This window comes from Berghia stephanieae, chromosome 3 (assembly GCF_034508935.2).
Source record: "Berghia stephanieae isolate SIO BIC M18660-M18661 chromosome 3, UCSD_Bste_1.3, whole genome shotgun sequence".
NCBI classification, from domain to species: domain Eukaryota; kingdom Metazoa; phylum Mollusca; class Gastropoda; order Nudibranchia; family Aeolidiidae; genus Berghia; species Berghia stephanieae.
In genome coordinates, this window is record NC_088362.1 from 28,416,040 (window position 1) to 28,435,306 (window position 19,267).

General features: G+C 34.5%; 2 protein-coding genes across 4 annotated transcripts in view; both read left to right on the forward strand.

Moving 5' to 3' along the window:
- The first annotated feature begins 3,883 nt into the window (after nucleotides 1–3,883).
- Nucleotides 3,884–19,267, forward strand: part of LOC144967487 (ras-like protein rasD) — an 84,185-nt gene continuing 68,801 nt past the window's right edge. For 2 of the 3 annotated variants that reach the window (XM_078904802.1, XM_078904800.1), the window contains exon 1: nucleotides 3,884–4,046. The gene's annotated coding sequence lies outside the window, so the exon portion shown is untranslated. Of the gene's footprint in view, nucleotides 4,047–15,243; nucleotides 15,477–19,267 lie in introns of those variants that run through there. The other variant, XM_078904803.1, reaches the window with a different exon arrangement.
- LOC144967488 (uncharacterized) lies at nucleotides 9,778–12,768 on the forward strand. Its single transcript, XM_078904804.1, has 3 exons — nucleotides 9,778–10,422; nucleotides 11,166–11,236; nucleotides 11,703–12,768. The coding sequence occupies exons 1-3, from the start codon at nucleotides 10,269–10,271 to the stop codon at nucleotides 11,853–11,855; spliced, it is 378 nt and encodes a 125-aa protein (XP_078760930.1). The 5' UTR covers nucleotides 9,778–10,268; the 3' UTR covers nucleotides 11,856–12,768.

The following is a 19,267-nucleotide window of genomic DNA, read 5'->3' on the forward strand; positions in this document are numbered from 1 at the left end:
AAGAGCATACCGCCAATGAAAAAATATCATCTCCCAAAATAATAACTATACATTTGACTGTTTCCCTCCCAGACAGGGCCAGGACAAAACCAAGTAATATCATCCCAAGACAAGACAGAAAGCATATTGGAAAACAGCTAGATAGTATGCGGTTGGCTAAGAAGCTCATAACATTGCCATCCGGAAGTATAACGGTCCAACACAGAAAACTGTGTGTAACCATGAACTTTTATAGTCAGGTTAGTACAGTTCAGTGAGAATCACTCACAAATGCGGATGGCAAAATACAATAACAAAGGCTTGAGTGACGTCAACTGCATACTATCTATAAGGGGATAGAAGACACAGTAACTGCCTCCCTGTCCAGTATGGGAGGCCAGGAACCCCACCCAGTGAGAGACAGTGGGCCACCTATTACAAAAGCTTGTTATGATGAGACTATGAGGACAGTGGTAGTCACTTGTTTTGATGTAAGAAGCTTCAAGCTTCTATCTGACACATCATCCTATTCATTAATCCTAACAAGAAAAACATGGTTGGTATGCTATGATGAAGAGAGAGAGAGAGAGAGAGAGAGAGAGAGAGAGAGAGAGAGAGAGAGAGAGAGAGAGGGGGGGGGGAGGGGGGAGGTGGTGCGCTCCGACAACAGCTGGTATCGATAGTGTGCGCTTGGCTTGGCTAAGAAGCTCACAACATTGCCACCCGAAAGCAAAACAGTGGTCAACACACAAAACTATGTGCAACCTTAAACGTTTATAGTCTGGTTAATACGGTTTAGTGAGAATTACTCATAAACGCGGATGGCAAAAAACAATAACAAAGGCCGGGGTGACGTCAACTTCGATCTATCTATAGATAGAACGAAGATGACGTCACTCAGGTCTTTGTTATTGTCTTTTGCCATCCATGTTTGTGAGTAATTCTCACAAAACTGTATTAACCAGACTATAAACGCTCAAGGTTACACATAGTTGTGTGTGTTGACCACTGTTATACTTCCGGATGGCAATGTTGTAACTCATATATAAGGGAACAAAACAAACAACATTTCGGCCCTTGGCCTTGTTTGTTTTTAAGGGTTATGCGGCGCTTGCAACACATTAAGGTCATATCAGCGCCAGTAAGAAGGAAGAAAATGGGATAGTAAAAAGTTCTAGAATTACAATTAAAGCATCCAAGAATAAGGCAGACAAAGGGGAATTGGTTCAAATTGGGAACAGACGTAGATTCCAAGAGCACACTATCAGTGTACTGAGTTTGAGATCACCTAAAAGTCTCATCCAGACACAAGCACTGTCCCCACTAAGAGGAATACACTCAAATGTTTACAAGTCATATATAATACATAAACAAAACATAATACAGTACCTAACAGAGAGATGATTTACAAGGAAAAAATATCATCTCCCAAAACAATAACTATGCATTTGACTGTTTCCCTCCCAGCTAGGATTCCGGCCAGGGCCATGACAAAACTCATTCCAAGACAAAGACAGAAAGCAAGTTGGAAAACAGATATAGAGGGATAATAGACACAGTAAGTACCTCCCTGCCCGCTATGGGAGGTCAGGAACCCCACCCATGCCCTTGGCCTTCGTAAGGAGACAAACAATAAAACACAAAAAATTAAGGTTACAAAAACTAAATCACATTATGTCAAATGTGGAAACAATGTAAATGTATGGAGAGAGTGTTGGTTGTCCTTAGGCACCTCCAACTTTCTATTTTTGTTTGCTGCACATGTAGCTTTAAATAGGTCAATACGAGAATGAATATAAATAGTAAATTCGGTGAGAATAGTTTGCACCTGTGCTATAGTTTTATATAAAAGAATGATAGTTCTTGTTTCTAGTCTATTTTCTTCCTTTGACCGTTACTAACAGATCTAGGTCGCACTAAAACAGCTTGAAGGTTAAACGCTTAATATCGAGATACAAAATAATGTAGTAAATATTTAAAAAAAAAAAAAAAAAGAAGAACAACTTGGGTTTTATATAGCGCAATATCCACTAAACATGCTCATAGCGCTTTACAAGGGTCTCTGGCCAACAGCAACCTTTAACGTGTAGGACGCCTGTCCGGCGATATTACAAAAAAAAAAAAAAATTCGGACAGAGATCATGTAAACGCCCAGGTACTCATTTTACACATGAGTACGGCGAGAGAATGTGAGTAAAGAGCCTTTTTCCAAGGACTCAACTTGCTCCTACTGAATGACATAATCAGTCGAATGGTGAAAATGTTTGAACTCAGATATTGCCAAGTTTAGTTAGAAGGTCAATTTTGATCAAAAATTAGTTCTTGACATAAATGATTAATTCAACCCTTTTTGTACATCTTGGGGAAATATCAAAGCGTAATTTCACTTCTAAATACTTTTTTTTACTGCTAGTCAAGTTGAACAACTATGAAATTCGAGAAAAGTTGCTGGATGACCTTTCCCATACATCTGACCATAACTTCATGAAAAATCACCCGATTTACTTCAAATAAAGATTAAAATACTCTGAGGAGCATAGTCTTTCCGAAATTGCAAAAAAAAAAAAAAAAAATGTAAATCCAAAATTTTCACCTTTCGATAATGTCATGCACTGTAGAATTTTGTGGAGTAGAACTTCTTGTTTACAGCCATCGCTTCGTGATGAAAATGTTGATGCTTGAATCTCGAAGAAATAAAAACAACAAGTGTTGAATTCTAAGATTCAATTTATAAGACGAAGGCAGATACTGTGGACGTTTCGGGTGTCCCCTTTATCAACAAAACAAGATGAATAAAACACTAAGGAGAAATTAGAGATGTCCTTCTCGCAGTGTCGTATTCACTTCGTTTATGAATGGTATGAATTGTGAACGATTTAATGAAAAACAGATTCATTCATGTTGACTTTGTTTACAACGAGTACAAGAGTTCAGTGTTCAGATGTTAGCAATTTATAATTTAAGGTTGGGCGAGGAAGACAGGTGTGAGAGAGTAAACGTGTGTGGGGGAGGGGGCGGGGGGGGGGGGGGGGTAGAAACATGTGATGACGCAGTACTTAGATTAATCTACAGATATTATCGTTGTTTGTGTGTGTGTGTGTGTGTGGGGGGGGGGGAGGGGGCGAGTAGAAACATTGATGACGCAATATTTAGATTAATCTACAGACATTATCGTTGCTTTGCACAGGTTTGTTATCAACTCGTGAAAGGTAGAGATGGAGAGAGGAGAGGAATGGGGTTCCTTGGTTCACTTGTAAAGGGAGAAAAATAGATATTATATTATTGATTAGATAGATTAGTTGTCGCTAAATAGGTAGAAAGATGGGGCGCAAATTGGCGCCAGCTGAGAGAACACAACATTCCACCCAGACACCAGGACTCTCTGATGATTTCAAGATTTGGATGAAACAACGTTGTTGGAAGAAAGTAACAAAAGCAAGGTAAAATATATATATATATATATATATATATATATATATATATATATATATATATATATATATATATATATATATATATATAAATTTATATATTATATACATATATAATTGATATATATTATATATATATATATATATATATATATATATATATATATATATATATATATATATATATATATATATATATATATATATCAAGGATTACTATACTGGAAAGGATTGACATGTCGAATCTTCAGCCCCCGCTTGTGGGGGCCATTGGTTGGATAACGATTTCAAGCAAAACTACTACTTTTCTGCCTTGGTACAATTTCCTTGAATGTGCAATAATTGATTCTGTTCTTATAATTTCGGTACTTTATAAGAAATTGGTTAATTGGCGACCATAAGTTTTAAATAATATTTCTTATATCTTGAATGATATGAAAATATATAAAATGTAGTGAACTATCAACAATTTTACTGGAAAGTATGAACTATTTTTTATGACGCCCTCTTACAAATTGAGTGATTGGGTTTGTTTTCATTTTTTAAAATCGAAAGTACGAATCTGCATTCAATTGTTTTTAATAACTAGATAGATCTGTGGCTAATAATTTATCGAACCAGAATCTTTGAAAAGTGGTAAGTACCAATAATAATTGCGTAATAATTATTATTTGAGAAATGTTTAGAATTAGCATCTGGCTGTAGTTCCTGCAGACGATAGATAGATCCGTTGTCGTGCTTGCTCTGTCGAGTCACACAGCTTCAGATATGGTGATCAGACTGACATCCTGATTCGGATTTGTTTCTTATTTTATTATGGCTTGTGGCTTTATATTTATATCTTTTTTTTTCTATATGGTTAACTGATAAATATTGACTTTATTGTATTAGTCTAGTGTATAAGTCTAGAGGGCCCTTTGCTCGTCACGTCAACTTCACAACTTGAACTTGAACAGTTGCTAGATAGATAGTAGATAGTAGTCATGCTTTCCAGATACTAGCTTCTATAACCAGTAAATCGAGTCGTTTACCAAAATAATAAAAACTTCGCTACTCAAATGCAATTTAGATTTGATAGCATGCATTGTGTTCTATAAAAACATTCCGTATGGGACAATCCTTGAATTAAAGTTGTTTGAATACCTAATTGTTCATATAATTCTCCGAATCGTTGGATGTTCTGTTACAAGTTACCCTACCAGGCATCTCCAATCATTATTATCTCTTGCTATGCAAGAGGCCAATTCTCGCGGACCATACTACCAAGACCACATTAGCCTCCGAAACTCTTAGTTTGTTAACAATTTGATGGAAAGGGAAATCTCTATATATGAATCTTAGACACTGTGGACGTAGCACTTGCATTCTAGATTTGATGCTAAAAATTTACGTACCAGGTAATAACGATATAACGGGAAAGTAAGGGAAACAGATTGTTAGAGGCAATGGCACAATTTTTGAGGCCAATGTACCATTTCTCAAATTGGCATAAAACTAGTGCCCCGTAACAATGTTTATTGAAAAGAATAAACAATTTGGCCGTATATGCTTGGTGCATATCAGTAAAAAGTTTTTTCTTTACAATAAAATTACTTGTGACTAGCCTCCTGTCCAAGAAATATAGAATTTTCTCTGCTCAACGAAAATTTTCCCCACAGTAAGATATTGTGCAAGAAAATTTCTGAACACGGTAGTTCGCTATTAAAAATCAATCATAGATTTGTCCGATAAAGCTATTACGGCATTTCCTTTGAACTGTTAAAGAACAAAATTGTTTTCATTTGACTTTGTAATTGTTGGTTTTTTTAACAAATGAAGTCAAATTCAAATGTTTCTTTGAAGTGAAAAATCTAGTTTGAAACAGAGGTAGGTTTTAAAAAAAATCTTTATATTTTACGTGAATGCATGCTCAAGGCGAGTTGGACGTGCAGCGGAGGTTGGTAGGCCAAAGGCCCACCTCTCTAGTCATTGCTATTGCTAGATAGCTAGACTAGAATAGTAAGTGGGTCTGATATTACCATATATGATGGAACTTGGACTCTGAATATATAGTTATGCCCATTACATGGATCTGGTGTTGCTGATATGACTGTCAATCGTATGGGACTAGTACTCTGAATATATAGTTTTGCCTCATTGATCAAAATGATCTGAGTCTGAGATGTTACTGTTACAACAGTTACACTCACCCAACTCAATCACTCTAATTATCTCTGTGACTATGGGAGGGAATTATGGATCCATTGACTGAAAGGATTGTACAAGTAGTCTGAATATATAGTTTTGTCTCAATGATCTGAGAAGTAACTCTATTAATTAACTCTTGACTACATGGAAGAGAACTATGGATCTGATTCTGATGCTACTCATTGACTGTAAGGAATGAACTATAGTATAGTAGTCAGATTTTTTATGAATGGCACATGTTTTTCTAGTTTTTCTCAGATGTCCTTCTATCAAAAGTTGTAAAACTTTGTGTCAACCTCCGAATCAATTTCTATTAACTGAATAAACATTTTGGCCCGTATTGTGGTGCCATATCACAAAAAAGATTTCTTCTTCACGACCTATAAAAATCTACTTTAAAACCCCTGTCATAAAATTAGAGATTTTACTCTGCTAAAAATGTAAACATTTTCGCACCACAAAGTAAGATGAATTTTCAAAATAATCTTGTGACACGGTAGTTCCGGCTAGTGGTTATGAGTTCATATCATACTATTTTCCGAATAAAAGCAACACACATTAACTGTTATAAAGTAACAACTAATGTAGTTTGCATCCCATTTGACTTTGTAATTTATTGCTTTTTATTTACATCACGTCACAATTACCAAAGACTGATATGAATCTCTAGCTTTAACTCATTTGAACTAGTGATTAAATACTCAAAATTGTCAAATTAACAATGAACATTTATAGGCCTATTTAACTTTGAAAAATTGTATCTATGCATGAACGTTTCACACAGCATTTTAAGTTTTTTTTAAACCTATAAGCTCTTAAACAATACGATATGATACGGAATATCTATCGGTTCCTCTCTCGTGAGGCTGCAAAAAGAAGTCCACTTTTATCTATTGATAAGTCATTAATTAAAGAGGACAGCTATGGAATTGGAATTTTACAATCAACCCTCAGTTTTGCATGTTATTGTTGTTGAACACAAGCACATATTTGTGGAAACATTGTATCATAAATTGATGAATTTCTACTTTTGACTGGTCTACATTAATTTTATGTAATCCTCTTTGGCATAAAGAACAAGCTATTTCTCAAAAATTTGAAATCAAAATAATGTTGGAAGCGCGTAATGTTCACTTTCATTTGTATTCATCAATAACGTATATTGATTGTTATAAAATGTAAACATGTCTGTCGTTCCTTCATATTCGGATTCTGTATGAACATCATATAAGTTTCAATTAACCGAACATTCCATTTTAACAAATTCTTTCAAAATGGATAAGCGGAAAATCATATTTTTGACACTATAATCATATTTAGATTCCAATACTTACTAGTTATCGATTTTAATATAGCTGTAATAAGTGAAATTCTTTCCTATTGTTTTAAAATTCGTGAAAAAATATATTTTACTAGGACAAAATGATCCAGAGGTTCATACAAATTTTTGCAGCTGTACATTGTGAACAGCTGAGAAAAAGAAGACAAAGGTGCGCCCCTTATTAAAAATCCGACTATTGTATCCCTTAGTAGATATTTTGATATTCATCTTTTTCTTGGGATCATCCTCCGCAGATTACCTCCCTTTGTTGATATTTTACATCTCCTTTCCCCTTCATCTAATTGTTCACCTTCATCTTCATCATCATTTTACATGTACATTCATTAATCAAGCTTCTAAAGAAATCATCCTGAATCAATCACTATAAGGTCAGTTTTTAGAATATCTAACTACTCATCCTTTCCGTTTCTTGGCTACTCTTATTCACTGCTGATAATAATAATCATTAAATATTTTTTTGGACCCAGAATTCACAATCACTCTCTAAAAAGGTAGATCTTGCCATATAATAATGCCCCTGCTGTTATTTTGGTGTAAATTTTCTCTATTTTTTGTTGGCCCCCACTAGCGTTGCCTGAAGATTCCATATGATTGTCCTTTCGGTATAGTTGTCCTTGATATATATATATATATGGTGGTTGGGTATATTAATAAATAGATGGTTGGATATATAGATATTTAGATAAGCACCGGGTGACCAGAAAAAAAGTGGCTTCGAGAAGATCTGAAGTTGAAGAATTGCCATCACGAGAGCAATATGAACATTTCACACGTACATTGTCAACGCATTATTGGTCATTTTGTGTCTGGATAGAAATGGGAGACTTCCGGAACATTCTCTGTAATCACTGTTGCAACCAAAGGATTTGTTTCAAAAATTTGACACAGGTAATCAGATAATATTCTTAAGACTTCTGTAAAGTTTGATGTCACTGTGTTGATTTGTTTGTTTTTTTAGTCAAATTTTCTCGGAGCGACTCTTATCTGGTCACCTGGTAATAGATTGTATTTCAAACAGATAGATAGAAAGATAGATAAGTAGACAAATAAATAAATAAATAAATAAATAAATAAATAAATAAATAGCTATATATACTCTTATATTGCATGGTTTTTAACAACATCCATATGATTTTTTGACGTAATCTGACAACCATGGGTGGTTTCTGACAACATTGCTAAGTTGTCAAAAACCATGTAGGTTTTTTTCGTCTGAAAACGATTCGCCTTTGGTTGACAGATAAAAATAAGTTAAGTTGTTAAAAACGTTTGACTACAAGTTGAGTAGCGCCCCTTGGGTGCAAAGAAAATGTGAATAAATTTGGATTTGAATCAGGCAGAGCCATGGCAATCTCTTGACACTGGAGATAGTTTTCTACTGGAATTTGACCTACTTCCGCTTCCGTTCGTTTTGTTTATTTTTTTTATTTTTGGGCGGACCGAAGATACAACTTAGGCGGACTGTGGTTTGTGCATTCAACATTCAATTTGATGAAGTAAAACTTACTGAATTAGGTGAGTATGTTTGTTTCAACTTGTTGTCCTATCTATCTAGATGCATGTTGTTGCTTTTTAAAAATGCTTCTTGTATTGCCTGGGCCTGATCATTGAATGCAACTTTGGGCGACTGTTTAGACGTCTTGTCATGTCCTCGTGCCCTTACTTTCTTTTCAATTTTGAGCCCTAAGCCTAATAAGTCTGAATGTGTTCACTAAAGTTTAAGCCATAAAGTAAGTTTTTACTCTTTTAGCTTAGTGCTGTAACTGTAATGAAATGAAATCCATTACAGAATATTTTCAAATATAATATTGTCTGTGTGATTTGTGTTCATGTTTGAAAATCACAGCAACGGCAGCAGGCAGTACAGAGACTTTGACTCTACTATCTCAGCTTTATATATTATATAGGAAATCAGAAGGCAACTTAATATAAATAGAGCCCAACTTTGTTCAAGAATTAAAAATGTCGCTATGACTACTCTATTTCATTACTCTATGACAATGACGTTTGTAGTTGTAGTTCTACTTCAACTCTAGGCAGTTTGATAACATTTTCAAACTCAAACTCTATGAAGTTCATAATGAACTGTTTTTATTTTTATTATTATTGTGGTAGTGGTAGAGGCTAGGGAGTCCAAGGTTTTAGCTTCCCAGAGTAAAACCGTATATTTTTGTATGGAACTGTTTCTATATGTTGAAGAGGCAAGTTTTTTTAAAATTCCATTTATTTATAACTTGTTTTTTTTTTTTTTTTGGTTTAGTTGCTGTACTTGCTTGGTTGTTTTGTTTAAAAAAGGGCTTTTTAATAATATTACCCCCCCCCCCACCAAGAACAGAGAAGTAAACGAATTTTTGAAACCAAGAGAATATTGAAGAACAAAATTTAAAAAAATGGAAACTTAAAAAAAAAACATTAAAGAAGAAAAGAAAATAACTTTTGTGTTAGACGGTGATAACTTTCACTTTCAATCTCTCTTCTGTCTTTCCTCTCTGTTTTTTTATTTATTTTTTTTTTTTTTTGGTGGGTGGAGAGAGATTGGCATGTTATTATTATACAGACTTTAAAAAATTAAACAGTAGATAAAGAACAAAAACAAAACAACTTCACTCCACAACATATGAAACAGTTCTAGTTATATATATATATGAAAAATACGACTTAACTTTGGAAGACCAAAATCATGGTCTTCCTAACAAAAATTTTAAAATATTAGAAAAAAAAAGAAAAGAAAATTAATTTTTGTGCTGGACGGCCAATAACCTACAGTCTCTCTTCTGACTTTTAAAAAAAGAGGGGGGGGGGGGGGGGGGGGCATGATAATAATATTATCACAAAGCCTTAAGAAATAAGAAATAAATCAATCAATCAAGAACAGCAGCAAAAACAACCAAACAAATAATAATTAAATAGAAGAAATAAAAACAAAAGAACAAAATCTCCCCTCAACATAAAGATACAGAAGATTTTGGTCTCCCTAGACACGTCCTTTTATTATACTATACCCAGTGTGGTATCTAGATATGAAAATGAAAAAGAGGGAGAGAAGCAGGTTTTGTGATCCGCCATTTACAGCCATTCTGCAGCTGCCGATAAGCTAACTGAGGTCCCTCAGTGATGAAAAAGCTATTTGTAAAATTGGGGTGGTTTACTTGCGCAATAAGGAAAGCATTCTGCACCATTCTCAGTTTTTATGAAATTTGTGGCTAATAGAAAATCCATCTCAACATATAAACTAAAGTACTACAGGTTTAAATTTACAAATTTTTACTTCACCATAACTCCATAACTGGTACGTTACGTTAATTCTATTCTTAATCATTATTTCAGATATGGCAACATATGGCAGAAGGATGCTGCAAGCATCCCTTGACAAGCAAAATCTACAAGTGGAGCAAGCATCCCTTGACAAACATAAACTACATCAAGCGGAACAAGCATCCCTTGACAGACAAAAATTACATCAAGCGGAATCTCAAACTCAATGTAAGAATAAAGTAGTAGTCATAGAGTTATCAGTTATCAGACTTCTTCATTAGCAGTTTTCGTAAAGGAATCATGAGTATTCACGTAAAACACAGTTAAATGTTTGAAAAAATAATCAACTGAAGTGCCATACTGTGTTGTGTATGGTCATTCCATAGAGATTGTGACTTGGGTCAAATGTGAAAGTTTAAGATACTTAGTTTAGGTACCTACCAACTACTGTAGCTCATATAAGAGACTGTTTAACAAATTAGTTTTGTGTTGTCACATTAAGAAATGCAGTGTAACACCACTCGCCATCCCCACCCAGTCACATTATAATTTTACTGATACTTAGCCAACTAACTGGTCATTTCACTGTTCCTGTAATGCATAGAGCATGAGGCGGGCAGTTGAAACAGTATAAATATTTACATCTTGAGTTTTGGTGCGGTCCGAGGATTCGATCCACTGACCTACCACTCCCTAGTTGGACGGTCTTCCAATTGAGTGAAAGTTTAAGCTGTTACTTTTAAAGCTAAGCAGCAGGTATTGATCATAAGATTTTATGCAATATTGATCATTTAATTCTTCCACTAGGGCCATAGAAATTAAATATAGTTGACTTTTATGTATGATGTAAGCCAACCCTGTGATGGAACAACACTTGGATTTTGATGTTAATCATTTAATATTTAAAACAGTTTTTTACTAAAATTCATTTATAACATTAATACAATATTATTTTATTCATTCCCCCTTAGATAAAGGTGCAGTGAATGACAAAGTCGAAGAATGGCTGGACACTTGCCCATCCATAGCAGAATGTTCAAAGGTATGTTTATTCCAACAAAATACAATGCCTGATTTTGTTTTTATTAAAAAATAAGTAAAATAACGTCAATCACTTAACTTTATATTCTGTTCGGTATGCTTCTTCAACTGATGTTATAGTGTAACAGCTAGTGTAACAGCTTTTTAAAAAATCCTAATAAATATTGGAATGTAACATCTAATGATCAAATACAATCTAAGTCATGGCTTATTTGGATATTTTGATTAACAGCAATTGAGACAATGAACTTCTGGGTTTACATGACACTAAATTTGTGCATTTTGCAAATATTGTGGTATTTTGTTGAAAATAGTTTTTTCCTTTCAAGTATGCACCATGTCTAACCTTTTAAAAATGCTGATTTTAAAATTTGCTTTACTACATCTTCTCTCACTAGGACATTAAATTAGTATCCCCATGCTCAATGTTTAAATTTAAACATCTTTATATTCCTAATATTTTAAAGGTTTCCGGCAGTGTTGGTGTACCACCGTCTGAGACCATATCTGAGCACCTTGACTTTCCAGCACTTCACTGTGATCTTGTGCAAGATGAGGATTATTACCCACCTGGTAAGGAATCATCACCACAATCATGTTTTAATGCTTTCAAGTCATGATTTTATTTTACACAACATATGTTCAAGTCAATTTTTTTTTAAAAGGACTTACAATATGATACTGCGGTATAAGTATAAAAGATGCATGCTAACAAGAACTTTAATCATTATTGGTAGTATTGATCATGCTGTTATGATCTTTTATGAATTTGATACAATTGATTAAAAAGTACTGCATTCAAAATAAAGAGAAACTTAAATGTGAAGTTGTTTTTTTTTTTTATTTGGTCGAGAGTATTTATGTTAGATCATAATATATTTCAAGTTATTAATATATGAGTTTACTCAACTTCTACTTCATTTTAAATGTAATCTAATTTTCACCACAAACATGGAGCAAAGCGAAGTGAGTACCGACGATTCTGAAGAAGAAAAAACAAGCCTACCTCATAAAGAACAAAGAAAAAGGAAAGCTCGCAAGCTCAGCACATCATCAGAAAATGAATCTATAGATAAATTCATATCAAGAGACAAGGAAGAATCAAAATGTGAAAAACTCAATACCCTATTACAAGATGACGACCGTTTAATCCCTACCTCTGGTAAGAAAATTAAAAATGACTTCGGCTCAAAGGTATGCTGTCGCTGGACGTCAGAGCAAGAACATGCCCTCAGGGATCAATTCAGTGATCACCTTGCACAGAAGATATATCCATCAGGCTCTCAAATCAACATCAGAAAAAGGAATTCTCCATTTGCCTCAAAATCAACTGCACAAATTAAGTCAAAGCTGCAGTATATGATGAAAAAAGCCAATTAGACTCCCCCCCACAGTTTTTTTTTTACCGCAAATTTTGGCACTGTCTTTGAATTTCCATGAATTTTGCGATTTATTTGGGGAGAAGTAAGAAAAAAATGATATGTTTTTATGGTGCCCTGAATGCCTTTCACAATCTTCACATTATCAAAGAAATTAATGTAGTTGTTCATGTGGCTTCTCTATTAGGTAAAGAGAACTAAGGAGATGTACCAAAATAGCAAAACAGAATTTTGCTATTAACCGCAAATTTTTCTATTTAAAAAAAAAAAAAAAAACTCCCAAAAAGTTCCCTGTTGGTATATTTTGCTCTTTTTCTTGTCAAATTTTAGTTTCAACTGCGACAGATTAGACAAAAATCATTTTTAAATGTCCCATCCACCAATATGTTTGTATTATTATATTATCTTAATAGTCTTGCTCCTTTTATACTATATCTTGTATTTTAGTTACAAAAGCTTTAAGCAGCTGATGATTCAGGTATCGATTTAAAATCAGCACCAACAAACTAAATGCAAATTGAAGTGAGCACTTTGCCCTGAAGATATATCCATCAAGATCTCAAATAAGAAAACGGAATTCTCCTTTTTCCTCAAAATCAGTTGCAAAGATTAAATCAAAGCTGCAGTATTGCATAATAATGGCCAATTCTGAAATCCAAAATTTGTGAAAAATATCTCGAATTTTGTGGTGGGTCATGTAATTTGGTTTAATTAGTTTGTGAGCTATGTAAATGTACATGTCTATGTTTTTTTGTGGTGTTAATTTTAATTGTTAGCCTGGCAGCTTATTTCAATATCAACTGTGTGGTTTTTTTTTATAACTCAGAGGATTTGGTACAGCTGATCAAATTTGTTTTTGGGTATTTGCAGAGAATTATGTATGTGTTTATTATTGGGACATTAGGTAATAAGGACTTGGTGAAATTCATGTCTTTTGGTCTTTTCATTGGGCAGTTCTTAGTCATGAAAGATGCACGTGTCTATTTAATCTCTATTCAGACACAAATAATCGACGTTAATATTCATACTGTTTTATTTGTTCTAGTTCTTATTCTGGGCATTGTTATCTCACCATTCAGTTACATGGAGGCTTTGATTATACTCAAAGTGATGTATGGGTTGTCTCTTAGCTGCTACTTACTGATATATAAATTGTAATTGGTCGTTTTCCAGTTAAATATTGTAATCTTAATATCATTGACAAGGATCAGTCTTTGGTTAAATATGAATGTATTTTTATATGAATGTATAGTGTGGGTATGGGTTACGCTCAGGTATTTTATCCATCTGGGTGGGGTTCCTGACCTCCCATAGTGGGCAGGGAGGTACTTAATGTCTTCTATCCCCCTATATCTATTTTCCAACTAGCTTTCTGTCTTTGTCTTGGAATGGGATTACTTGGTTTTGTCCTGGCCCTGACCGGATACCCTTGGTGAGAGGGAAACAATCAAATGTATAGTTAGTTTTGGGAGAGATATTTTTTTCCTTGTAAATCATCTCTCTGTTATGTAATGTATTATGTTTTGTATTTAGATCTTATATATGATTTATAATCATTTGAGTGTATTCCCCTTTGAGGGGACCTGTGCTTGTGACTGGATAAAACTTTTAGGTGATATCAAACTAAGTACTTTGATAGTGTGCTCTTGGAATCTGCATCTGTTCCCTATTTGAATCAATTCCCCTGTCTTATCTTTTCATGGGTGCTTTAATTGTAATTTTTGTACCCTTTACTATCCCATTTTCTTCCTTTTTACTGGCGCTGGAATGACCTTAATGTGTTGCAAGCGCCGTAAAACCATTAAAAACATTTTATCTTCGGTCGTCTCTGGGGCATTCTTCCTATTTTAAATTTCTGGAAGTTGATAAGCCTTAATTATGTTTGGTGGTGTTTTATGTGCTTTTGTTTTTGGTTGAATTTCATTTTTGCTAAAGCGATATTTTATTTTGTTTTGTTTTTATTTTTATTACTTCAATATTTAAAAGAAAATAAAATTATTTTTGAACATTACACAATGCTCTGCTTGCTTCCTTGTACTAAATGGTTATTCTAGTCAATCGAAATTTTGGCTGAAAATCAATAGCAGCTATCTCCATTTACCCTTGTAATTAAGCTTGGTAATCAAAACGTCTCTCTCCAGAAGTTTTGAGTATTATCAAACATGAAAAAGAAATATATATTAATGCATAGAATCTTCTGTAATTTAATGTAAAAGTGAGTTTCAACCAGTACTGAGTCCACCAATTAACATAATGAAAAACAATGAGATAGAGCCTTGTTGATTCTCTGCCAATGAATAGTTGTTGGCTTTTCTTGAAGTTAAGGGATGTGCATTCGAGCACTATAAGCTTAGAGGAAAAGAGAGCTCCTTAAAATCTGTGTGGCCCATAAAGCTGGATCTTAACTCACTCAACCTTAGAGATTGTTGTTACTTTTCAAATTTGATAAAAAAATGTATTAAAAATGAGCATGTACTTAGATAACTTTATTCAACAATCAATAACATGCAAAAACGAAAAACATTAGCTTTGATAATATACCTATAATTTGTCTCATAAATATGTATTAAATAGGCATGGGGTAAAAGTAACCTGGGTTAACTACAGATATGGTCGGAGTTAGGGTTGAGTGAGTTAAGTCATCAGTACCTTTAAAATGAAGCAGACGATTCTTATTCATTAAAAATTTGGACCGGGAGCTACTATATCACATCTTACTTTTCCAACATGCTGTTATACATTTGCTTTTTATCATCCTTGCTCAATGGAAAAACTGGACCTTGTGGCAATGAACCCGAGACTTTCCGATTAGGATGTGAAGGTGCTAAGCATTTGGCCTCTGTCCCTTTTAACCGACCTATGGTGAGGGATTTGTCAATCCTCTCTATGAGTAACTTTCTGTTTTTGTACATCTACTTGTTTAAGCTTTTCACAGACAATGTGATTTCTAACCAAACACACAACGTTTGATAAATCACGTTCAATTTTTTTTTTTTTCATTGATGTGCTTAAAACAGTAAAGGCTAATGTACTGATTTTAGGACATCAAATTTAATGATTATGGAATTTTGCTGGTTGGATTATTGATATATTTGCTATTGTTCTGGGCTGGACGAATGGGATCATTAATATTATGTGTAGGAGAGTGGTGTGTGCAAGTCAGATTTTCAGATCTGTAGTTTGTGCATGTTGTAACTCTGGAGTTCATTAAATGAAGCACCCATTTGAACAATTATCTTGCCTGACATCAACGTAGAAACTTGAAATTCACAGACAAGAGGTATAAAGGATTGGTTTATGTGAATGTGCCTGATTTTTTTTCCAATTTTTTTGGTTGAGTGGACCGATCATCCACAGCTCTTGAAAATAGTGTGAAAACTACGCAAAGTTCGAACCCCGATTACTCAACCACCTAATCAAAATTCGCTATGTCAGCAGCACTTTTACTGAAAGACAATAGAGAGAACTACCCACATACCGATTTTCAGATTTCTCATGCCAGTCGGCTGACCACTAGCCACTCCCCAAAGTGAATGATGAGCTGAGTGAATGATGGAATAGTGTTATATAACAACGTATTTTCATATACATGTTATATGACAACCTACTGTCATGTACATGGTATATGTCAACTCACACCCCTGTCCATGGTATATCACAACACACTATTCTAAACAGGTTTTCAACAACTTCTTTAATTTGAATGTATAATGTAATTATCAGACCATATATGGCATAATTGATGTCCACTGGTCACGACTATCTAATTATCGTCCACCCAGGATGTCTGGAAGTGGTGGTTGTCATATCCCTGTGTGCTAACAAAGTCGCGAAAAACCACCGCATATGAGTATATATATATATATATATATATATATATATATATATATATATATATATATATATATATATATATATATATAATAGATAAAGAGATCGATAAATAATTGAATAAGCAGAGTGAAAGATAGAGAGAGAGAGAGAGAGAGAGAGAGAGAGAGAGAGAGAGAGAGAGAGAGAGAGAGAGGGAGGGGAAGAAAAAAAGAGAGAAAGTGAGAGAGGGAGAGAGAGAGAGAGAGAGGGGGAGGAGAGAAAGAAAGAGAGAGAGAGAGAGGGAGGGAGGGAGGGAGAGAGAGAGAGAGGGGGAGTGGGAGAGAGAGACAAGGTGGAGAAAGAAAGAAAGAAAGAGAGAGAGAGAGAGAGAGAGAGAGAGAGAGAGAGAGGGAGGGAGGGAGAGAGAGAGAGAGGGGGAGTGGGAGAGAGAGACAAGGTGGAGAAAGAAAGAAAGAGAGAGAGAGAGAGAGAGAGAGAGAGAGAGAGAGAGAGAGGGGGGGAGCGTAGTGCAATAGAAGCATTCCTCTTGAAGTTTATAGGATCTCGAGAGTTAAGAAACTCTCGTATGATAAACTTGGCAAGTAGTTGAAGAGAAATAAGTAGCCATTACCTAATATAATGAGGTACAATGCCAATTACCTGATATATAATATAATATATTATAGGTATATTGCGTAATGTCATGGTTGTGGTTGGTGATCCAGGATCCAGGGATGTTTTAACTATTCAGATTTTGTTGTGACAACCGTGGTGAAGGTAAAGCAGATCAGGTCATGGCTGAATAAGAGAGAGAGAGAGAGAGAGAGAGAGAGAGAGAGAGAGAGAGAGAGAGAGAAGTCTAGATTGCGAGTTAGCTTTATTATTTAAAAAAGCTTTTATATAGCGCAATATCCACTTTGCGTGCTCAAAGCGCTTTACAACGGGTCCCTGACAAACAGCCACGTGCAACATGTAGAACGAGACATGATGCCTGTAAGACGATTAAACATTTTTTTTCCCGACAGAGACAACGCTGTTAACGGCCAAATACTCATTTTATACCTGAGTACGGTGGAAGAATTTGAGTAAAGATCTTTTCCAAGGACTCAACTATGCGCCGAGCGAGGCTCGAACGCAGGACCTTCCCATCCGAAAGCGACTGGCATACCACAAGACCACATAGCCGCACGATTATGGAGCTTAGAACTAAAAAATACAGTAATCTATTCTTTGAAAAAGAATACGGTCGGAGGGCAAACTTGTTACGTAGAGCCAATCTTAAACGTTTGCCAACAAGCACAGTATTGTTAGTAAAATTTTAAAATAAAACTATTTTATTACAGATTGCTATTCGAGTAACTAGCAACCTTTTTTAAAAAATTAAGGGTAATAGGATTCAATAGTCTGATGTCACGTCCGCCCAGCAACCAGCAGCTTGGTTCTAAACAAAGGAAATCGGTACTTTATATTCTTCATGCTGGCAAGAACTTTTTCATATGTCACGTGATCAGAATGTATAAAAGTTAAAACATGATCAGATGTATAATGTTTTTCTTCTCTGAATACACTTTTATGCTCGTTGAAGAAGTATTTCATAAGGGCGTCCGCCATTGTTCCGATAGTTTAGAACCAGTTTCTAAGTTTCTTTGCATCAGTCATTACGAGGGAAGTGACGTCACGACTGTTGAGCCCTATTCTTATCACCATGTGACTCAAATAGTTATCTATATAATCTTTGGGACAATAGTCTTCAACAGTCGTAACGTCACTTCCTTCCTAATGACGCATGGTAACTTAGTAACACTGGCTCTAAACTATCGGAACAATGGCGGACGCCCGTATGAAATATTTCTCCGGCGAGCATAAAAGCGTTTAAAAGCGTTTCCAGAGGGGAAAAAAAAAACACATAAATTTGATCATGTTTTGAGTTTTACACATTCTGATCACAAGGCATATGAAAAGGGAATGAAAAGTTCTAGCCAGCATGAAGGATAAAAAGTAATGATTTTCTTTGTTTAGAACCAAGATGGCCGGCGTTTGTGAGTCTATGTGGTCTAGTGGTATGACACTCGCTTTCGGATCGGAAGGTCCTGGGTTCGAGCCTCGCTCGGCGCATAGTTGAGTCCTTGGAAAAGACTCTTTACTCACATTCTCTCACCGTACTCATGTGTAAAATGAGTACCTGGCCGTTAACAGCGTTGTGTTTGTCCGAAAAATTGTAATATCGCCTAACAGGCGTCATGTCTCGTCCTACATGTTAAATGTTGCTGTTGACCAGGGACCCTTTGTAAAGCGCATTGAGCACGTTAAGTGGATATTGCGCTATATAAATGCTCATTTTTTTTTATCAGACTACTGAATCCTATTGATCGCTCACTTACCTGTTGAGATGACAAGTCAGTAGACCTGCATTTTTTTCTTCATGGTCTTAAGTTTCATCTGTTTGTTGTTATCTGAAAAAGAGGAAGAATGATCACGTGACACCACTGTTTTGTACACTACGCGGGTTGCCTGTCGAGCAGAGAGTTATATAATAATAATAATAATAATAATAATAATAATAATAATAATAATAATGAGAATGATGAAAATAATAATAATAATAATAATAATAATAATAATAATAATAATAATAATAATAATAATAATGATAATAACGATAACAATAATAATGATAATGACTATAATAATAATAAGATTAATAACAATAATAATGATGATAATAATAAAAATATAATAATAATAATAATAATAATAATAATAATAATAATAATAATAATAATAATAATAATAATAATAATAATAATAATAAAATAATAATAATAACAATAATAATAATA

Bases quoted from the DNA above. Each gene is read 5' to 3' on its own strand.
- LOC144967488 (XM_078904804.1), top strand. From the start codon at position 10,269: ATGGCAACATATGGCAGAAGGATGCTGCAAGCATCCCTTGACAAGCAA. The intron at 10,423-11,165 runs GTAAGAATAAAG...ATTCCCCCTTAG, and splicing joins AGCGGAATCTCAAACTCAAT to ATAAAGGTGCAGTGAATGAC. The intron at 11,237-11,702 runs GTATGTTTATTC...AATATTTTAAAG, and splicing joins CCATAGCAGAATGTTCAAAG to GTTTCCGGCAGTGTTGGTGT.